The 22,610-nt window shown below is 38.1% G+C and overlaps 2 protein-coding genes across 9 annotated transcripts in view; one reads left to right on the top strand and one right to left on the bottom strand.

Annotated features, from left to right (window-relative positions):
• Window positions 1–918: 918 nt before the first annotated feature.
• On the top strand, window positions 919–9,323 carry tmem178a (transmembrane protein 178a). Its single transcript, XM_084396202.1, has 4 exons — window positions 919–1,795; window positions 4,429–4,542; window positions 6,264–6,401; window positions 8,024–9,323. Exons 1-4 carry the CDS (start codon window positions 1,384–1,386, stop codon window positions 8,263–8,265), a joined length of 906 nt encoding a protein of 301 aa, XP_084252328.1. The 5' UTR covers window positions 919–1,383; the 3' UTR covers window positions 8,266–9,323.
• Window positions 9,324–11,050: 1,727 nt separating this feature from the next.
• slc8a1a (solute carrier family 8 member 1a) overlaps window positions 11,051–22,610 on the bottom strand; it is a 51,263-nt gene continuing 39,703 nt past the window's right edge. For all 8 annotated transcript variants that reach the window (XM_084394886.1, XM_084394892.1, XM_084394889.1 and 5 more), the window contains 4 exons: window positions 21,852–21,979; window positions 18,410–18,509; window positions 14,019–14,291; window positions 11,051–12,964 (listed from right to left, as the gene is read on the bottom strand). In XM_084394886.1, coding sequence (XP_084251012.1) covers window positions 12,588–12,964; window positions 14,019–14,291; window positions 18,410–18,509; window positions 21,852–21,979 — 878 coding nt within the window. In that variant the 3' untranslated portion in view covers window positions 11,051–12,587. The remainder of the gene's footprint in view (window positions 12,965–14,018; window positions 14,292–18,409; window positions 18,510–21,851; window positions 21,980–22,610) is intronic.

Consider the following 22,610-nt stretch of genomic DNA (forward strand, 5'->3'; position numbering starts at 1 on the left):
AATAAAATGTGGAAAGAATCATTGAAGTCTCTAGGGATTAGTGAAGATTCCAGAATGGATCCATAATGGGACAATTGTTTATAAAGGCTACCCTTTGGTTGTGGATGTATATTGGATATTTGTTTGTTGCTTATTGTTTTCCTCCATTGTGTTATAATGAACATACTGCATGTTTATCCCTTTTTTATTATTATCATTTGGTGTGATTTTGTTTTGTTTATGGCTTGTGTGGAACACACTGGTTGTTTTTGATTGACGAGGACAATATCAATAAAAAGATTTTTATAAAAAAAAATAAAAAAAGGTTCTTAACTGTCATTAATGGTTCGATGAAGAACCTTTAACATTCATGGAACCTTTCCATTCCACAAAAAGGAATGTGGAACAAGGTTCTTTAGATTATTAAAATGTTCTTCACACTAAGAAAAAAACGTTTTTTTTAAGAACTGTTCACAGAAAGATTATTTGGGGAACTCAAAAATGGTCGTTCTATGACATCACTGTTACCCCCCTCCGCTACTCCCAACACCCATTCTAACCTTTATTTTTAAGAGTATTTTGACCTTGTTATGAAAGTCATGATTTGGTCAGGTCTAATGGAGTAACTCTTAACTCCCAAATATTGTGTAAACTCATGTATTCGAGGGACAAGGGAAGTATTTATTTTCATTGAATGTTAAAAAAAAGTAAATAAATCAAACTACTTGTAAAATATGGTTGGCTAACTTGGCTATAATGTTATTAAACATGGATGCAAGTACTGCATTAAAAGATTGATCATTGATCACCCTAAAACAGCTACCTTTGTTAGAACATACTGGATAACATTATGTTGCAGTCTAATCAAGTTCTTAATTTGTTTTTGCCCTTTGCATAATGATCTTCTGCTGCATTGATGTTTGCCTGATCAAACTGTAGTCACCATCATCATCACCACCATCACCATCATCATCATCATCATCATAACAGTTCAGTCGCGCGCTTGCAGGAAACCGCCTCGCCTGTATCCTTGACACACCCATAGCTATTGTTGGCACAGTAGGCGCGCGACAACCTTGACATTCCCACACGCGCGTTCAGTTGCACGATGAAATCTTGGTCTACGTGGATGCATCATCCTTTTCAGGAAAAAGGAAAGTAAGACAAGCGGCTACTGCGGATAAAGGAAGATGGACAAACGCCGAACGGAGTGCAGTTAAACACACACGCACGGCCATCGCGCATCCCATACAGATGCCCACAGTACCGCACGCGCAGACACACTCCGCTCATTCACCTGTAATGACAGATCGCTGCTCAAAGCGGCGCATTGTCCCGGAATAAGGCGAGGAAAGTACGCTTCATGTGAGAGATGACTGAGTGAGTTGCGCGGATGTTGGAGACATGGAGAAACGGGCTCTTGTAACGGCGATCAGCTTGTCCATGAGCCTGCTCGCGCTCATGCTTCTGGTCACGGCGATCTTTACCGACCACTGGTACGAAACCGATACCAGGAGACACAAGGAGAACTGCGACCAGTACGGCTCGGAGTCCAACGACCAGAAGAACAGGGAGATGCCCATCTATCACCTGCCTTTGGTGGACAGTGGGAATGCGAAGCGCAACCTGGCTCCCATGAAGCCCATCCATGTAGGGAGTCGAGAGGAGGAACTGTTGGAGAACTGGAGGGCGATTTTGGGCATGGGCATTTTGGAGACGGAGTGCGGGCGCCCGCTCTTCTCCACCTACTTTGGACTTTGGAGGAAATGCTACTTCCAGGGAATGGACGGGGATATTGACAAACTCATTTTTAAGGGTAAGACCTGTGTGGAAAGTTCATTTAAACGCAAAAGAAAAAAAAATTCACTGAGCACAAAATGTTTGCTTCTGGCTAGCTGAGAACCGGTTCTGATTTTTTTTTTATAGCTATCCTACCAGAAACGAACAATATTGATGAAGTTCAGTTCTGTTAGGGTTCTCAAATCTGTATTCTTTCTACAGATACACGGCAGTGTTTTCTGCATTGAATCTACATCGCGAGCAAACACGCGCGACTATTCTGTTATCCGATTCTCGAACGCATGACTCTTATGAATCGGTTCCTTGTAGTTGAATCAAAACATGCAGCGGCACTAGTGTGATTCGATTCCCGAACGAATGATTCTAATGAGCCGTTTCCTTTCAGAGGATGAAACAGACAGCGTGACCACAGAAGTCAGATTACCGAAAAAATGATTTTTATGAGCTGGTTCTTTTCAGCGAATCAGAACACGCTATTAGTTTTAATCCGAAATTGTTAGGTTATAAGAATCGTGACACGTTTAAATCAGTGCAGTCAGCTTCTGACTGGTTATTTAGCGTATTTGATAACATGCATTTAAAGATGCACTATTTGAATCTTATTGTGACAAGTAGTGCATTCATAAATTTATGTTTTATTTTATTTTATTTATTTATTTTATAAAATGTTTGGATTGCATTGCCTAATTATGCCGGCTCTATAAAGAGAAAAACAGAGTGAATAGGAAAAAAGTGCATCATTTCAAATAGCCTATTTCTTTCTGGGGGGAAAATGGTTAATATTAAGTGATCGAATTGTGTGATAGACGCTTCTGAGTGTGCAGGCTTTGTATTTGTGAATGATGATGATGATGATGATGATGATGATGATGGTCTGCATGGTGTGTTGCGTCAAAAACATAGGTGAGTGTGGATGAATATAGCCGCTTATGCATAATCGTTTCCTGGAAGAAATATCGATTTAATCCTTTTTGTTCTGACACTTATCCAAACTTAAGCTTAATGGACTTTTTGCTGACACTATAGCGCCTGACATTTTTTGTCTCTCTCTTGACCTGTTTATTTTACTGCAAAGGCACTTTCTGCAAATCAATTTCATGCATGATAGATCTCAACAGAACAAAACTTTATTAAATTGCCAACCAAGCCAGCTGGTTCGCTAAAGTTTCATTTGAAAGAGTCTCAAGGTGAAAAAAAAAATACAGGAAATGAGTGATGATGATTCCTAGTCAATACAGATTACAGAGATCTGATCATGTCAAGATTAAAAGCGGAAACTGTGTGCCACCTTGCATTCAAATCAAGCCCAAAGCCACAGATCACTTGACCTTCAGCACCCAGGCTTTGATTTGTGCCACAGTCTATTACTGTGAGTCCCCGAATCAGCCCATCAAAGAAGAAAGGCACTCTAAAGAGCTTCTCATCAGATCACAATGCCAACCGGAAGATCAAAATTCCCTTTATTTCTGCTCCTGATTTGTGACTTAGTGATATTTATATGTACCAGTAGGAGTACAATTTATTATAAAATAATTATTATTCCATTTCATGACAATATTAGAACTATGATTACAACCCACAGATTAGCATTTTTTTAAATACTGTATTTTTTTAATATGTAAATATATATATACGCCTATATGTAAAAAAAAAATATATATATATATTATAAGATGGCGTGTTTAATATATGCTAGAACAAAGAGATGCGAATGTATTTTACATGATTCAAACATATTTTATGACTTTATTAATCGTCATTTAAAAAAAAAATTTATTCGATAAAAATATATCGTATGTATGTATATATACTATATATATGTGTGTTGTGTGTGTGTGTGTGTTTTAAAAATATATATCTCAAAATGTTTTATTAGCTAGAAAGTGCTGTTTGTGAGAGCAATCTCTAAATAAAATCTCTGACATTTAAAAAAACCTTAGGCAGTAATCACGATAGGCAAAGTCATGGGAAACTGGTCAACAGGTTGGGAATAGTAGTTTTAGTATTCATATAAGTACATGGCTGCAACTTAATTTCACTGTGAGAAAACCTACAGAGTTGAATTCATTAGTGAATACGGAAGTGCACATCTAGCCTTTTTTTGAGGTTTCTCACTGGCTTGGCTCTGAATTAAATGTAGTCAGTTCAGAGAAGGCTCATTTCAATTTCACCCACACGTTTTTTAAGAAACTGATCGGAACTAGCCAGACTGAATTCATTGTGTCATGTCGCTGACCGTAACCCAGACAGTGTCTTTTTGCTTTACTATGCATCTCAGGCTCGCTGCATGATTACTGCAGTCTTTACTCAGCTCACAACGCCTGCCAAATCTGTGGGGTTTGGTGTGAACCCAGGCAGAAATAATGACAGAAGGTCACTCTGTCGGGGAGGCGGTGTTTCAGCAGTGCTTGGCTCTATACTTGTTCTTGGCCCAGTGCAGGAACGTCCAGGGAAAGACAAACAAAACCAATAAAGTAGCAGAGATTAGTGCACTGCAAGGATTTTAAGGTGAAGCAAGAAGGGGTTTCTTATGAACAACTAGTATCACATGCCAGAAGATTTGGGAGGGATTTCATTGGTAAGACCTTTACAAAGCTGTATCTGAAGGGCAGAATTTGTCCTAAAAAAAAGTGTGTGATCCCTGTGCAGGTATTGCAGAACGATGCACATCTGTCAAGTACCATTTCTCCCAACCCATTAGACTCAGGAACATCCCTCTCAACCTGACAAGGACCATACAGCAGGACGAGTGGCACCTCTTACGTAAGTCTCTCAAAGCTTCCTCACCGCCTTGTGTAACATATGCGTTGAATGTTAAGCAGTGCATGCAAGCTGAAGTTAAGTGTGCTTTGCATAGTGAAAACTGTGCAGTGCAATACTATGTAAAAATACAGAAGGATGATGGGAAGGACGCCTGCCGTGGAAGTATTTGCTCTGACAATGATTTGATTAGGATTCTTTACTATTTCAGTTCAATTTATTTATAATGTGCTTATTGTCAATGCACATTGTATAAGCTGTACTGAACTGAAGGACCATACTGAGGATCTGGATTTTAACAAGTAAAAATAGATTAAAAAAAATGTATTTGACAGGAAATTAACATGTTATTTGGTATTAGCACACTGTAAAAAGTGATCAGTTGACATAACTTAAAAAAGTGAGGAAACCCGTTACCTTAAAATTATTCGGTAATAAACTTCATGCGAAATTGAAAAAATTAAGTTATGTGAACTTGACAATTCCACATAACTTATTTTTTTCAATTACGCATTAAGTTCATCACGGGTTTCATCACTTTAAGTTAAGTCAACTAATCACTTTTTACAAAATATAACAGATTATTAAACTCAATATAATCAATTTTCATTGATTGAGATTTATGGAGTGGAAAATAAAAACAGGCCTATTATAAATACTTAACATTATCTACATTATCTTCAAATGGGGTTCTTAACTCAATTATTATTTTTTTTACATCAACATTTATGCCAAAAAGGTTAGCCTAAGGCAAAATGTCTTAAATTATTACATTATACTTTCATGTTTAACGGGTTATTTATTTATTTTTCTAGTGATAAAGTATTTTTTAATTCATAAAATTTAATCAAAATTGATTAATTAAAACTAAATCCGCGTAAAATGATCCCATGATGGAAACGATTCTGAAACGCCTGACAGAATATAGAACCTTTTCTTCTAAAAGTGATTAAGTTTTCTTTTTTTACCCATAAAACATAAAACTTTGTTGTTTTTATTTAAATGTACAAGTTTTTCTCTTCTGGAAAAACTGCCCAAAAACCAATTAAATGCTCTCAACCAATCAAATGCTCACTAGAATGCCATCAGTTAGCAATAGCAAATAGGGGTTCACAACTGTGACTTTAACTAAAGGTATACTGGCTATTGTAAAAAAGGGTCGAGCCTTTAAATTATAAGATAGACATGCCATTGGGTGCTATTGTTCCTTTCCACAATAAGAATACAGCTCATGTGTTTTGTGCTAATGCGGTTATTGCATTTCCTGTCATTAATATGCAATCATAACCTTTTCTTGCATCTCCATGATGAGATTATGTGCCCCACGGTACTGTTTTGTGTACACAAACTTGGTCAAATGTCATTTTCTGTTGGAAGGAATGTTATTAGCTCTTGTGATGTTGTAACATGGGAGCTCAAGGGAGCTTGCAAGCCTTAATTACAGCCCTCGTTAAAATGCCTCCTAATTAAGCTTTTCTTCCTCCATGCATGAGTCCCAATCAGATTCTATAATGTGATTCAATGTGATATACCTCCAAATTAAACTTACTGAATCAATATCTGCATTGATCAGCAACTCCCAAACTTTGCATGGAACCAGAAGCGACTGAGCCCACACAGCTCAGTGAAAGTTCCTAATAATAAGGTGTTACCCATAGCTAGTGTGAGTTGTTGGCTAAGTGGGTGGTAGTTATGGAAACAGTGTGTTTTTCTGTGGTGTTCAGATCTGCGGCGCATCACGGCAGGGTTCTTGGGCATGGCTGCTGCCGTAATGCTGTGTGGAAGCATTGTGGCCGCCGTGGGATTTTTCTGGGAGGAAAGCCTCACCCAGCATGTGTCTGGACTCCTGTTCCTCATGGCAGGTAAACAATTCTACTTATTCGGACTTATCTAACTTTCTCATCTTTTTTCTTGGCTACTTGTTACTCGTTTTGCCAAGTCGCACACTTTCTCGTAGGTGGTTCTCTTTCCTTTCCAAGTTGTTGTCTACCTTGTTCATTCTCCCACGTCTCTCCTTCTGTCTTATTTCCCTTGTCCTGTTACTATATATATATATATATGCGTGTGTGAGCAAGACAAGAAATATATATATTATGTATATGTATAATATGTACAGTATATATTAGTAGTGGGGATTTTTCAGTGACTCTTTTCGCAGGTCACATCATTACACCAGTAGGTGGCGGTAAATTAATGTTTTTGTGAGTGAATTTCAACTGATTTGTTCAAAACCTTTTCAGAAAATCAGGAAGGAATTCAGGAAGTGTCTGGCTGCATCCAAAGTTGAATAAGTAATTACTTTGTGACACATTCAATGAACACTTTACTATCCCATGACGCCACGTACAGGAGATGATTTGGCAGGATGAGGATGAATGGCGGTGAAGCGACGCAACTGACGCTGATCACGCGACTGTAACAACATGGCGGATATAGTGCGCTGCGTCCGAAATTGCGCACTGTCTTAGTAGGTACTACATTTGAATTTACTTTGCGACCGTTAAAAAGTATGCTCTATAATATGTAGTATGAATACGGGTAATATTGATTAAATTTGGACGTCCTACATCCGCCATTTTGTTACTGTCTCGTGAACAACCTATGTGAACAACCAGCGTCAGTTGCGTCGCTTCACTTCCATTCATAAATCCCCTCCCGCGGCCTAACAGGATAGTAAAGTGTCCATGAATGTGCACTTCAGAATCTCGCGGTAAGTAGTAGGTTATTCAGGGACTTTTCGAAGACTATGTATTCGGACAAACTACACTTTTGGCGCACTGTTTTATACAGTAGGGAAGTATTCGGTTTTGGACGCAGCATCATTCTATCTACATTCGTAATATATAACATCCTTTTTTAATAATACTAGACAGTATGCAATTTCAGATTCACAACATTCTATATTGTATGAATGAAATCTGGACATGATACATTCGTCATCATGTTGTCTTTGTCATGTGACCTACAGCGTCAGTTGCGTCGTTTTACTGCCATGCAACTTCTCTTCTGTGGCCTCATAGTGATGCACACTTTTTTTCGCATTTTGTTTTTTTTCCTGCCATATAGTAGGGAATACACATATTTGGATGCAGTTCCTATCTTTACGAGCAAGTCAATCATTCATTCAACTGATTCCTTCAGAAATGTGGCCTTAGCCTTGTGGACATCTGACATACTGCAGCGGTCCCAGCTCGAGGTCCTTTCCTGATCCTGTTCCCCTCTCTCCTCCCATTGCTTCCTGTCTCCTCTACACTGTTCTATCTAATAAAGGCAAAAAAAGGGGCCAAACACATAACTTTTTGGATAAGCAGTCTCAAAAAAAGCATGTGTCTAAATACAGTATGCCTACTTCCATACTAGTATACAAAAAATCAGTAAACCAAAATAGTATCTCCGAATTTATAGTATTCAAAAAACAGTCAGATGTTTTTTTCTTCTTCTCATGTCTTGGATCAGTAACCTCAAAGGTTCTTCTTTCCCACAGGAATCTTTTGCACAATCTCACTGTGCACCTACGCAGCCAGTGTCTCATACGACCTATCCAGGAACCCTCCTTTCATCTACGGCCTGCCCGGTGACGTAGACCACGGGTACGGATGGTCCATCTTCTGTGCATGGGTCAGTCTGGGCCTAACAGTGGCGTCAGGTTGCATCTGCACAACTTATCCCTTCTTGAGCCGCACGAAGGCTCTCCGCTCCAAAACGGCAAGGGAGTCATCTGTATGAGCGCCCCCTGTGGCCTGGAGGACTCGGCAAAACATTAATCAGCACTTGGCGCTTTAGGAAAACAGATTCAAGTGGGACTTCATGCTGTATGGTGCAGTTTTGAATGTCTTGTAGATTTCTGATCCCTGCTCTTTTGAGATGTGTTGATCAAGACTGTTGGATTTCCTGTGTGTCTTCTACACACATTTGCTAACAAATCTCACACACATAAAAAAAGAAAATACACACAAATATACAGTATGTGTGAATATAATGAACAAAACCTTTGATTGAATGGATATGTGTATGTTTTTAGGTTGTTGTGATGCAGTCATTCTCTGGATCAGGTGACACTTAGGATCTGAGCCACAGTTTTTTATGCAAACCATCTGAAATTCAAATGATTGCTCTGATCATGGTCAGTATTATTTTTTTATTATGTGATTAAAGCATATGTTTCGGTTTCCCAACCACGTGCAAATGGATACAAGTCGACTAACCGCTGGCTCAAAAAAACTAAAGCTGACATTTCAAATTAAAAAACAGCTAAAGAATTCAATCAGGGATGAACAGGACGCTTCATGTCACCGTTGTCACCACATCAGACAAATGTATAAAGGCATGATTGCATATAGCCTATATCACCTTTGGGTAACAGCTGGTGGCCGATATTCAAAAAGATTGAAAAATCAAAGGGATTCGAGAAGTCTTGAGATCTAAGATGTGGATATGCAATTTCGTGATTGGATGAAACGTCTCTGAAGATTCCGAACTTGAACGCAATCGTAATATGGCAGCATGCTTAAAGTGGATGCTCTCGAATACCAGCCTCGCTCATCAAAGGCCTCTCATGACGTCACGTCATTGCTGAAAATACAATTCCTTCAGTTCTACGAAGCAACGCTAATACGAAGCGACGAGGATTATATTAAATGCAGGATGTTGTTTTCCAAACTGAGCCAAAAAGAGTAACATATCCCTGACACTGTACTGTTTGCCTCAAAACTTCTACTGTGTTTCTGAAAGTGTATTGTAAATAAAACATTATAAATAATAAAATAAAGGTCTATGAAGAAACCAAACTGTTTCGTGTGAACTTCAGCAGTATTTCGGCTTGTTATACGTGCTATTGTTTTTGTCAGACATATGGTGGCTCATTTTAAGCAGTGCCAGCATGTTTTCTGCCTTCTCTTTTTCAAGAAGAACACTAGGCCACCTGTGCAGAAATATCAAACAATGCCATTATTTCACCTCACGTAGCTATTGGCTATGACGTATTATTCAAGAAAAGCAGTTTATAATGAGCAAAAACTGAAGCTAAAAATGATTAGTGTAGCAAATTTGTTGATGTCAATTTTGACACCCAATTATATATATGGACCATACTGGACTCTCTCTCTCTCTCTGTCTCTCTCTCTCTCTCTCTCTCTCTGTGTGTGTGTATATATATATATTTAACTTTAATCAATTTAGTACTTCATTTCAAGTCAACATTTTAAGTCTTTCATCTAATATTTATAGTTTATTTATTTCAGCTTTATTTTAATGAACAACACTGACCTGAAAACATCAGGGAAGTTTAAAATGGTAATTTTCAGGCCTGGAAAAGTCATGTAATTTGAAAAAAACTAAACAAAACTTAAAACCAAAGCTTTATAGTGCATGCTAATTGTTCTAATTATGCTCAGCTCTAAATTATTGGGCTAAATGTATAAAATGTACTAAATGCTCTTTGTAAGTAAAAACATCTCTATTTATTTAAAATCCCAGTATAACCATTAATGGAACTTGAATGGTCAAAAGGTGTGGCAGCCCTGTTTATGAAAATTAAGCATTGGTAAAGAATAATTTTCATTATAAAAAAATGGATATGCACTGTAAAAATTTAGTTATGACAAAATATGTTTTTACATTGCTTTAACTAATCAAAATAAGTTCAGCATTTTTTACTTTTTTTTTTTTTAAGTCCGTTTAATGTAATTTAAGACTTAAAAATCCAAGTTGATTGTACTTAAAAATGTGAGTACTTTTTTTTACAGTGTAGGACTTTCACTTATTCTGCCACAAGAGGGCGCCATATTATCATCAATATACACATAAACCTTTGTCTAAACTCTGAAACTTAAGTTTAATTTTGTTGTGGTGGGGAAGAGGGCGGTATCATGGCGGTGACATATTGTGCATTACTGTCAAGTATGCCATAAAAACAAAAAAGGACAAAACTCAAATTGTTGAAACCATAAACAATGTTCCAAATAAAAAGATTGTATTAGCATACAGATGACATTAATCAAAATGAAACTTATAGGTATCGAGCACTCGCACAAGCGAGGGAAAACTACTTCAACATATCAGCGAAATGTACTGTAAATTAGGCTGGGGGGGTCGAGTGAATCGTGCTAGAGTAGATAGTGCCATCACCCGTGTGTGTGTGTGTGTGTGTGCGCGCGCGCAGTGATATGGCCTGACCAAAAAAAAAACGTGGCAAAAAATAAGCTTTTACCAGTGCACTCGTGTCCTCAAATGGGTAAAAATAGTCATATATTCAGAATTTTCTATTAGACGACTGAACACTATATACAATAAGTTCATATTCCCAGTGTTTCAGTTGACTTTCTATCATACATGTGTTGTACTGTGATTTACAACAACAAAAATACAGCCTTCATAAAGGGAGAAGTCACAAAAAACAGGCGAGATAACATGCATTCCTCATATAGTAGTATTAAAAAGAATTAAAACAGATTCTGAACTTGCTTTTGTACAAAGTCAAAGTATTTTCTCACAGATCTTTTTGACTTAGATAAGATTTGATTTGATTGTATGTACTAAAACTACTGATACCTGCACTAGAAACGTATGGAAACGTCTCAGAGTTCATGAAAAAAAAAAAAAAACACACATAATATACAAGTTCGGACACACACAAAATATTGCAGTACATTTAATATTATTTTCAACTGTCCTCAGTAACTGGCTCCTTTATGAAAGTCTGTGGAGTTGAGCTGAGAGACGCTGTCCCATGTAACCAGGCTGGAAGGTGGCACAGTGTTTTTTTTTCTAAATCTATTTTAGGTTACTTGAAAACATTGAACACACTGAATTATGTAAATCTCAAATAAAATCAAGTCAAAGGCTTATAATACTCACAAATCCACACTTTTATGCATTAAAATCTGAAGGAAAAAAAAAGTCTCTTGACATCGTTCGTTGTTTAAAACACCCGTTTGTAGGTCCAAAAAGTGTTCATTGCAGATATGCACTATTTTCATCTTTAACCACAGATATTGAGTTCGTGTACACAATGATTTCTGCTTATTGAACTGCAAAATGTTTCAAGTATATGAATGAGATTTAAAATGACAGTGATTGCGTGACCACTGGATCCAGAGTAACAAATTGTTACTCAAAGGTCATTCGTTTTTGTACCATTTTGCCAAATGACATCTTAGATGCCATTGGAATTTTAGACATAATTTGAATCAAATTTAATCCTGCTGTTGTCATTTCAGTCTAAAGGCCCATTCACACCAAGGACGATAACTGTAACAATAACGATAAAAATATAGTTATAATTATAAATGTAAAAGAATAGAAGAGCCCACACCATAACTATAACGATAACAGCACAGAGAAACAATATGGTTGGAATCACTTTCACAACAATTTTTTGCCACGCTGTAATAATGATTGTGGGTTTAACTTAAAAAAAGTAATTTACCTGGTTGCCTAAAAAATTTGAGTTCATTGAAATAATTATTTTTAGTTAATACAATAAAGATTGGTTTAATAAATTGAAACGAAAAATATTATGTTATCTGAACCACATTAATTGTCTAAGTTGATTTGACAAAAGATGATAACAACTTTTTACAGTGCAGCTGATGAACGATAAAAACACTGACAGCCAATCAGAATCCATCCTGCTCCTAAGAGCTCGATTTAAAGCAACAGAACGATATCGTCCGCTGGTGTGGACACTAATATAGTTATGTTTATTGGTGTGAAAGGGCCTTAAAGCTTAATCAGTCAACCAAATCAATAACATTTCTGTACTACGTTTTTCCTAAAAATCTTTACCGCTTTGTCGAAAAATAAACTAAAACGATGTCAATTTTTAAAAAGCTTTAGAAAACCCCTTTAGTCCGTCTTTTCTTCTTTGAAGACTAGAATAATCTCGACAGCAGAAACACACGTGTATTCAAACACATACAAAACATACAGTGGATTACACAATAAAACACCTGCAGTCCTCCGCGGCTGCTTTGAACTCTTCTTTTGAACCCTTTCCTCCTGTTTACAAGGATTTTAACGACGAAAATGTACTAAATCTCGTGCCTGATTTAGAAACCCTTGATGATGCAATAGGCCTCCATGGAGGAGAAGATGATGTACATCAGCCAGAGACTGAAAAACAACGTTGTGGTCAGGATTTTGGGAGTCCGCGGGCCACCAAGTTCCCCCCCGATCTCGGGCCTGCGGCGGTACATGAGGACGGCGACACAGATGAAGGCAAAGATGGTGAAAAGGGTGACGGAGAACGCCAGCGTGCCGGGCTCCACGCGGAAGTACTCGCCCTTTGCCTGGTGGTATACGGCAGCGATGGACCAGGCCACTCCGATGCCCAGAAAGACGTTCACGGCATTGCTGCCCGTCACATTGCCGATGGAGGCGTCAGCGTACTGATCCTGGGTGGCTGCCACTTTACTAGCGAATGTGTCTGATTTTGAAGAGGTGGTGAGAGAAAGACAGAAAGGAATAAATATTGTCAAGCTGCAAAAACAGCTCCGTCAATAAATGGGTGAATATTATGAAACTTGTAAAGAACATGTCCAGGTCATATTTTGCCTGGAAATCCAAATAAGGAAATGAGAAATTAAAAGTTTGTGTAAAGTAGGTTAAGCTTATTTTTTAGGACCATTTTAAGCATTGTGACAATATTTTCAAGACATTTAAGCACATTTCCTTCCAAATTGTAAAAAAAAAAAAAATGCAAAAAAGTGAAATGATCGCATGCATATCTAATCGCATGATATATAATTTATTACTATAAAAATGGTTTAGTTGAATAATTATTATTTTAAAGTACTTTTTGTTACCATTAAATGATGCTGATTTAAATATACATTACCATTCAAAAAAAAAAATAATTCTTTTATGTTTTTGAAAGAAGTCTCTGATGAATTTATTTGATTAAAAAGTCAAAACTTGCAATTTAAAATAACTCTTTTCTATTTTAATATATTTTAAAATGGAATTTATTCCTGTGATGGTAATGCTGAACTTTCAGTGTCACATGATCCTTCAGAAATCATTCTAATATGCTGATTTGGTGCTCAAGTAACATTTCTTATTATTAATGATAATTAATAATTAATTAAAAATTATTAAAAAAAATTTTGTGGAAACTGCGATGCCAGGTAACTGTTTGTGTTGCTATTTTCTTCCTATTTGTTTTTAATACATTTAAAATATATATATATATATATATATATATATATATATATATATATATATATTCATTTTAATTTTTTAATTTTTATTGAATTTTTTTTTTATGCATCTGTCAATAATTTTCAGAATATTTTTATTTATTTTATTTTATGTAATATAAATTATATACATATAGATAGATAGATAGATAGATAGATAGATAGATAGATAGATAGACAGATAGATAGATAGATAGATAGATAGATAACATTTGGGGGGAAATGTGCTTAGTTGTAAATTGATCTTATAATTCATTTGATTTTGGAGTGAAATGTGAGTACCTGGTACAGAGGTTCCCAGCGCCACAAACACAACCGCAGTTACAGAGTCTTTCAGGCCAATAGTGCATCCAAAATGGGATGCAATGTCTCCAATGAACGCAGTGAGGACACCAATCATGATGATGGACACGATGAAACACGCCCAGCCGTTCCAGTAGTCAGTGGGCGGCACGAACGCAAACAGAACCTTCCAGAACACAGTCAAGAAGTGCATGACGTAGTCAAAGCAAGATGGCATCTTTTCTTCCCCACACTCTTCATCATCATCTGCCCCTGAGGACAAGAAAAAGAAGAGGAGATTTAAATTATGGATTGGTTTGTTTGTTTCCTGTGAAGAGACAGGCTGTCCTCTTCCTCTAGGGAACATCAGTGTGTAATAAACATATCGCTGTAACACAAAATAGTCAAAACCAATACAATTTTAATTGATTTACAGTATATGTGCAGTGTGCACTTTTTTTTTTTTTATCATGTGCCCTCATAATCTTTAATCAAAATAACTTCCCCTCCCTCTGTCAGCGACTTCTCTGAGAAGGGCGGGACAAGCTGTCACTCACATGAGTTCACAGCAACAGCAAACCACAACCATCCAATCAATTACCGAAAAGTCCTGCCCTGCATTTAATTTTTTCTCAAGAAATCATTTCAGCCCAGCTAATGCCAGGTAACTGTTTGAACAATAAAGCTAGGAATAATAAGAGGCAGTGCTATATTGTGAATGTAAAAGGCAATGTTAGGCACATCACTCACCGGTTAGTCAACATTTACACTGGCCCTGGCACACACACAAAAAAAACATGATGATAATTTTAATTAATTATTAAATACATAAAAAACATAATTATTCTTTAAATTAATTTAAATTTATAATCCAATATTTACATTTATTTTACATATATAAATGTATTTTTCTATATTTACATTTATAAAAATTCATTTTTATAATTTAAAAAAGTACATTTAGAATTTTTGAGAATTTTAAGACAATTATTTATTATTTTACATTTATTTACAGTTTTTTAAAGGTGTCATGACCCACATTTTGCATTTTTCCACGAGAATCAATGTATGTTATGATTGCCTAACGATTATACACTGGCCGGGAAGCCGATATTTAAAAGTGAAGCGTTTGTTTACCTCAGGGTTTGTAAAATATCCCACGTGCACGCGCACTCAAATACGAGATTTTGATTTCTACCCTGGCTTGACGTCACGACGGTGGAGGATATGCCATATATGGACAGCGCAGCAGGAAGCCACGCCCTACCCCTCTCATATTCATTCGGCAAAGAAAGATGGAGAAACCTTGTGCACACCTGCGTCGCTCTGTGGTTGACTGCCATAAACAGCATTCTAATGTGTTTTCTCTACCCAAAACGGACGAAACTATCAGGGATCAGTGGATGAAATTCATTTTTAATGACGCTGTCCCAACAACCCTTTCAACTGGCCTAACGTTTGGTGTCTGCGCTAAACATTTTACACAGGATTCATTTAGTAATTTGGGACAATATCAGGCGAAGTTGGCCTCGAAGCTCCGCTTGGGAAAAGGTGCCATCCCCACCATCAGAGACCTGCCTGAAATTGAAACGGTAAGACTGTGTTTTTATTGCTCTAATGCGGCTATTGTATGTAACGTTAGCTTCGAGATAAACACGGTCAATGGACTCTACGAATGCTATCCACATCTTTCCACTTTGTTTTACACAACAGTAGTGATGGTAACTTACAGGAGTCCATGGTCAGTGGCTAAAACTGTTTGCTAGACCATATCGCATATATCGATATAGTTCAAATTTGCGCTCTGCTCCCCGCGCCTCCGCTCTTCCTTTTCCACTCTGCGTGCGTGTTTAGAGCATGTTATGTTATGAGAGATGAATTATGACTACTTCAGAAACCCCAGCACAATAGGAACTACCAGACAGTGACTTTAGTGTACGCTGAAATAAAGTCTTTCACTTCAGAAAAACTGACTTTCTTGTCCTGTCAGCCGTTATCCTGTGCTCGGAGCGCACACTCAATACACGCGTAAATGCGGAGGCGCCCGCGCTGTGCAAGGGCAAAAGAAACTACGAGCATGCAACGCTGTCAACCACCCTCCTTCCTGCAACCAATCAACGCGCCCCTCATTTGCATTATTATAATGACCGTCCACGACAGCCAAAACATCGCATCAGATCTCGCGAGACAATAATGCCTTTAGAAATAAGGGTCTGAGGAGCTCTGTGTTTATTTTTTTTCCACTTTTTTTTTTTAGAAGTGCCTGAAAGACTATAATAGAGCGTTGGGTATCCAAGGTAACACGAGGTCATGACTCCTTTAATATTTAAGAATACTATTATAGATTGTTTTTGCACCATATACATTTAATATTTACTATTAATATTATAATTGTTTTTCTTTTTTTACATTTAATATTGTAAAAATGTTAAGTTTAGGTGTGCAAGAATTTAGGTAAAAGAGCAACTCTGTCTTGAATGAGAAGAAATGTGAATGATTCTTTTACATAATACAGTATCATCATGACAAAGAAAGTTAATTTTGATTCACAACTGGAGCACTGCAGTGCAGCCCTCCATAAACCGCCTAATATCTAATTATGAGAAATATTCCCCAGGAATTTAGATTATGATCTCCCTCCCTCTCTCCTCGTGGCTAAGGCTGCACTAACAAGCTCTGTCAGCTTCAGTCAAGCCTGTCAGAATGAGTGTTTGTGTATGCGTCTGACTGCATGTGCGTGTGTGGCAAAAGACAGAGTCCCAGAGCTTTGCTTTCCTTATTAATACGTTGTGCTACATGACGAAAGACACTTCAAAAACTGTGCGGACGGAGGGTGAAAGCAAAAGGCCTTGACATTTTAGAGAGACTGGCGCTGGCTTGTGTTTGGTCATGCTCACAATAAGCACGACTGATGGTAGAAGAATTCTGGGTAAAAAAAAAACAAACCCATAAGAAACACACTGATGTCTTTTTCCCTGTTAAAGACAGAGTTGCTCTCAAAAACACACAACTTCTGCACACCTAAACTTAACATTTGTTGACAAAAAATATTTGTATATGGTGTGAAAAATCTGTAATATTAAATATGTCACGTGGATGAAGGATGAAGCCAACCGCAGACAGGATGCTTGACAGTTTATTTATGGACAAAAAACAGGGAAAACAAAACCCACGAGGGGGCAAAACATGGACAGGACAAGGAGTGACTAAACTAGACTAAGACTTGACAGATTACTAGACGATAAACCAACAGCAAATACAGAATCAGAACTTTCTCTAGTCAAGACTCTTGACAGGATACTCATAAGGTAAGATAATGAACCAGCACAGGACAGCAAACACAAGGGGATTAAATAGGGAGACTAATGATAACATAACAGGTGACACAGGTAAAGCAATAATGACAAAACGAGGATAACAAGGGGGCGGGGTTAAGTAACGAGACGACACAAGCACAAGGCCATGTGCTTGCACACAAAACATGGGTCTGTCATGATCCTGCCTCAAGAATTAAAGAACGACAAGGACTAGATGGCAGAATCATGACAAAATAATAATACTTATTAAAGTTAGAATGTAAATACTGAATTTTAAAATTAAAATATAAAAAAAATAATTAGATTTTTCGTGCTGTTGAAATGTTGACTAACCATTGAATGATGTGTGAAACAATGCCCATGAAATTCACAATACAGAATCGCCTTCTATTGTCCCTGTATCTTTTCGCAGTCTTAGAGTATGAAATTCAATAAAAAAAATTATCCAAATTTGTGGATGTGACAAAAATATCTACAATGCACATTCGCATCCCATTTTACTTTCATAATGTGACATATTTCCAAACAAAATAAGATGCAAAAAGTCTTAACCACTGGGTTTTAATTAGATTATGACAGATGAGGAGGTAAAAAATATGAGAGCTTGGTAAGATTACAGTTAAAAGATTATGAAGACATTATTTGCAACTAAATAATAAAATTAAGATGCCAAACTGGTTCTTGGTAACTCCAACTTAATACTGAGAGCTGTCTGCCCAGGATGAGAAAGCGAATTATGATTATATCTTCTCTCTCAGACACCACTATGATTGACACTGTGTTTAATTGATGAAACACTCACATGCATTTCTCTCTGGCTACAGACAGGCATTCAGCTCCAACACATTTTAAATGGCAATAGTGCACTAAAAAGATATGTTGCAAAGTTAGCGCAGTCATTGAGCAGCGATTAGGACAAGCCTTTCAGAGATAAAGCAACAAAATAACCTTGTTTTCTAGCATTCTGACTGTCAAATCCATCAAATCAAGTCTGCAGGGGACCGTGCAAAGGTTGTTTTTAAAGTATGTAGAGACTTAATGGTAAAATGTGGCAGCATTTTCTCAGAGACCTACCTGAGCTGACAGTGATGGCTCCTACAAACTGGTCTCTCCAACTGTTGGTTCCAATCAAAAGGGCCAAGTTGGTTTTCTTTATGAGTTTGTCGACTGTGCTCTGGAAGGTGGGTTAAAATCATTACAACTAGGTTAACAATACTTAAAAGGTTTAATGGTTACAGTTGACAACGTTTCATTTATTAACATTAGTTAACATGAACTAACAATGAAAACATTTATTTATCTTAGTTGATTAAGTAGCTGTGAACTAACATGAACAAACAAAGAACAATTGTTTATTAATAAATTCCCATATATATTCCCATAATGTAAAAACTATTTCTCCTTGCTACTTCATTTCAGTTAATACATTAACTGATGTAAACAAAAGATTGTAAAGTGTTACCAGTTAATTAGCTCCAAATTGAAAAGTCCATCACCCTCATGTCCCAAACCTGTATGACTTTCTTTCTTCCATGAAAAGCAAAAGCAGAAACTTTAAAGAATGACATCACTGCTTTTTTTTTCCATACAATGAAAGCATATCAGTATGGAAGCTTGTTTTCGCCACAGAATAAAAAATAAAAAAGGTAATTGCGACTTTTTATTTCACAATTCTGACTTTTTTTTACTCACAATTGTGAGGTTTTACATCTCACAATTCTGAGAATTGTGAGTTGCAATTATAGTTGCAATTGCAAGTTATAAAGCCAGAATTGCGTGTAATAAAGTCGCAATTGTGTGTTATAAAGTAAGAATTGTGATAAACTCGCAATTGCGAGAAATAAACATATTGCATGTTTATATCTCGCAATTTTGACTTTATAACACGCAATTGGGAGATATAAAGTCAGAATTGCATGATATTAAGTCACAATTGTGAGATAAAAAGTCGCAATTATCTTTTAAAATGTTTTATTCTGTGGTGGAAACAAGCTTCCTAACATCTCCTTTTGTGTTTCACAGGAGAAAGAACATCATATAGCTTTATAATGACACGAGGTTGAGTAAATGATGACAGAATTTTCATTTGTGGTTATTCCTTTCAGATATTTCTTTAAGATTTCACAAACTAAGTAACAGCTTAAAAAAAATCCATCAATTGATAATTCACAGCACAGCGAAACCGATTTGTCAGGGCAGCATCGCTGTTCAATTATGAAGATTATTGTCAGTATTATGTTGTGTCTTGTGTTCATTTCATTTCTGTGTGTTGGTTTCATGTGCTTCAGTTCAGTCTTGATCACCTGCTAGTTAGTCTCCTCGGTTACTGATTACGTTCAGCTGTCTGTCGTTAAGTTCCCTGTGTATTTGAAGTTTAAACAAAGTATGGGCGTTTCCCGCATCCATCTAAACCCAACCGATCGTCTGATAAACTGTTTCAAGGATGGCTGTCCGATCGAAGTATATGTGAAAGAGTTCCTTCTGTGAAACCGCCCTTCCAGAGTCTCGTCCCGTCGAGACCTCCCTTCCAGAGTTTCTTCAAGTCATGCCTGCCCAGCCTGAGCTGGCCGCCACCACGTCAGAGCCTGTCCCAAGACCTGTTCCTGTTCCTCGACTTGTTCCGAGACCTGTTCCTGCTCCGAGACCTGCTCCTGTTCCTCGACTTGTTCCTAGACCTGTTCCTGCTCCGAGACCTGTTCCTGTTCCTCGACTTGTTCCTAGACCTGTTCCTGCTCCGAGACCTGTTCCTGTTCCTCGACTTGTTCCTAGACCTGTTCCTGCTCCGAGACCTGCTCCTGTTCCTCGACTTGTTCCTAGACCTGTTCCTGCTCCAAGACCTGTTCCTGTTCCTCGACTTGTTCCTAGACCTGTTCCTGTTCCTCGACTTGTTCCTAGACCTGTTCCTGCTCCGAGACCTGCTCCTGTTCCTCGACTTGTTCCTAGACCTGTTCCTGCTCCAAGACCTGTTCCTGTTCCTCGACTTGTTCCTAGACCTGTTCCTGTTCCTCGACTTGTTCCTAGACCTGTTCCTGTTCCTCGACTTGTTCCTAGACCTGTTCCTGCTCCGAGACCCGTTCCTGTTCCTCGACTTGTTCCTAGACCTGTTCCTGCTCCAAGACCTGTTCCTGTTCCTCGACTTGTTCCTAGACCTGTTCCTGCTCCGAGACCCGTTCCTGTTCCTCGACTTGTTCCTAGACCTGTTCCTGCTCCAAGACCTGTTCCTGTTCCTCGACTTGTTCCTAGACCTGTTCCTGCTCCAAGACCTGTTCCTGTTCCTCGACTTGTTCCTAGACCTGTTCCTGCTCCAAGACCTGTTCCTGCTCCAAGACCTGTTCCTGTTCCTCGACTTGTTCCTAGACCTGTTCCTGCTCCGAGACCTGTTCCTGTTCCTCGACTTGTTCCTAGACCTGTTCCTGCTCCAAGAACTGTCGCCGGCCCGAGTGGCCAAACCTGAGTCCCATGAAAAGGTCACAATGGCTGATCCGCCCTGGCCGCCCGAACGGAAGACTCCGCCCTGGAGGCCTCTGGTCCCTCCTAACCACGTCCTCTTCAGCCGCCAGGACGCCCGCCCTCCCTCCCTCCCTCCCTCCCTCCCTCCCTCCCTGGGTAAACTCCTTGATATTCTGCCAGCCTTCTCCAGCCCTTCACCCACTCCTGTTTCCAGCCCTCCGCCTGCTCCTCTTCCTTCTCCAAAACCCCTCCCTCCCTCCACCCACAGTTGGACTTTTACATTCGGCGTGAGGTCGCGCCTCGCGAGAGGGGGAAGTACTGTCAGTATTATGTTGTGTCTTTTGTTCATTTCATTTCTGTGTGTTGGTTTCATGTGCTTCAGTTCAGTTCTCTGTCTGTCGTTAAGTTCCCTGTGTATTTATACCCCGTTTCTTTGTTCACTGTCGGTTCTCCTCTATATGTGAGTAGTTTGTGTGATCGTTCCTGCTGCTGTATTATCGTGTTTATTAAAGAAAGTTAGCATATAATCCTCCTCGTCTTCATTCTGAGAACTACCACATCAGTTGTGACAGTTATAGTCAGTATCAAACCATCAGAACATAATTTTGTGCGATTCAATCAAATCTTCAGGATACAAGGAAATCATTTTCCTTCGAGTCAAAGCAAATTAATCTCACGGACAGGATGAAAACGAATAAACCCTCTGACGCACACAGGAGAGAACTGGAGAGGTGAATTAGAGATGGAAAATGGACACTGTTAACATGTATAAAGCGACAGGCCCTCTGAAAGGTTACGGTAATAGCTCTCCCCATGTCTTCTGTATCTGAGGAGAAATTAAAGGTTGAATAGTCTCCAGCTGGGGCTACTTCAGGATACCATCACTCATGTCCAGATGCTCGCTCATCCTCTTATTCACCTTTAAGGGCTTCTAAACCCTGATCCATGCTTAAAATGTCATCACTTGACCTTATAGTAAATGTGTGAGTCTGTGTGAGTGTCTGAACATTGATGGGTGTCTGAATGTATTTTTCCAAGACAGATTTATTATGAGCAAAAAAGGTACCTTAAATTCATAGGACTCCTCAATGATTACTTCAAGTTTAACATGTTCACCCAGTGTCGGACGTCCCATCTCAGCAACACGCCTCTCATCCTTCTCTTTTTTAGTCAGGGTGTCCTCTTCCCCATCCTCTGAGAGAGACAGACAAAGCAAAAAGAGGTACAGGAAATGTGATGGAAAGGAACAAAACAAGATGGTGATTTAAATGCATAAATCCATAAAGAAGTTGAGTTGATTTGGTTTGCTCACGTGCACTCCTTATAAAACCACACTTTACAGTGGACAAAGATGCAGATTTGTACGATTACATCATTTGCAGGGTTTAAATAAAGTCGTAACATCTGCAATGTGAGCTATGCTATGTATTTTTTTTGAAATATGAGAATGCAATGCTGTCAATCTGGACTTGAAAAAATGTTTGAAGGTGTAGGCGTAGGCCTTTTGGATGGTTTAAAAAAATAACAAACAACGTTACTACTGTCAAATAATGACTGGATAACTGATAAAAGATATTTAAAGGAACAGTTCACGCAAAAAATTAAATGTTGCCACTCTCATGTTGCTCCAAACCACTATTATTTTGATTCTTGAGTGAAACCCGAAGGAGATTTTTGGCAGAATGTCAGAGTTTCTGTTTTCCATTTGAGGAAAGTGGATGAAACAAAAAAAGGCTGGAAATGCATTAAGATGACATTTGTTTTTTACTTTTGGGTAATTTATTCCTTTTAAAGGGATGGTTTACTCAAAAATGAAAATTCGTCT

The sequence above is a fragment of the Rutilus rutilus genome (genome assembly GCF_951802725.1).
Source record: "Rutilus rutilus genome assembly, chromosome: 22".
Taxonomy (NCBI): domain Eukaryota; kingdom Metazoa; phylum Chordata; class Actinopteri; order Cypriniformes; family Leuciscidae; genus Rutilus; species Rutilus rutilus.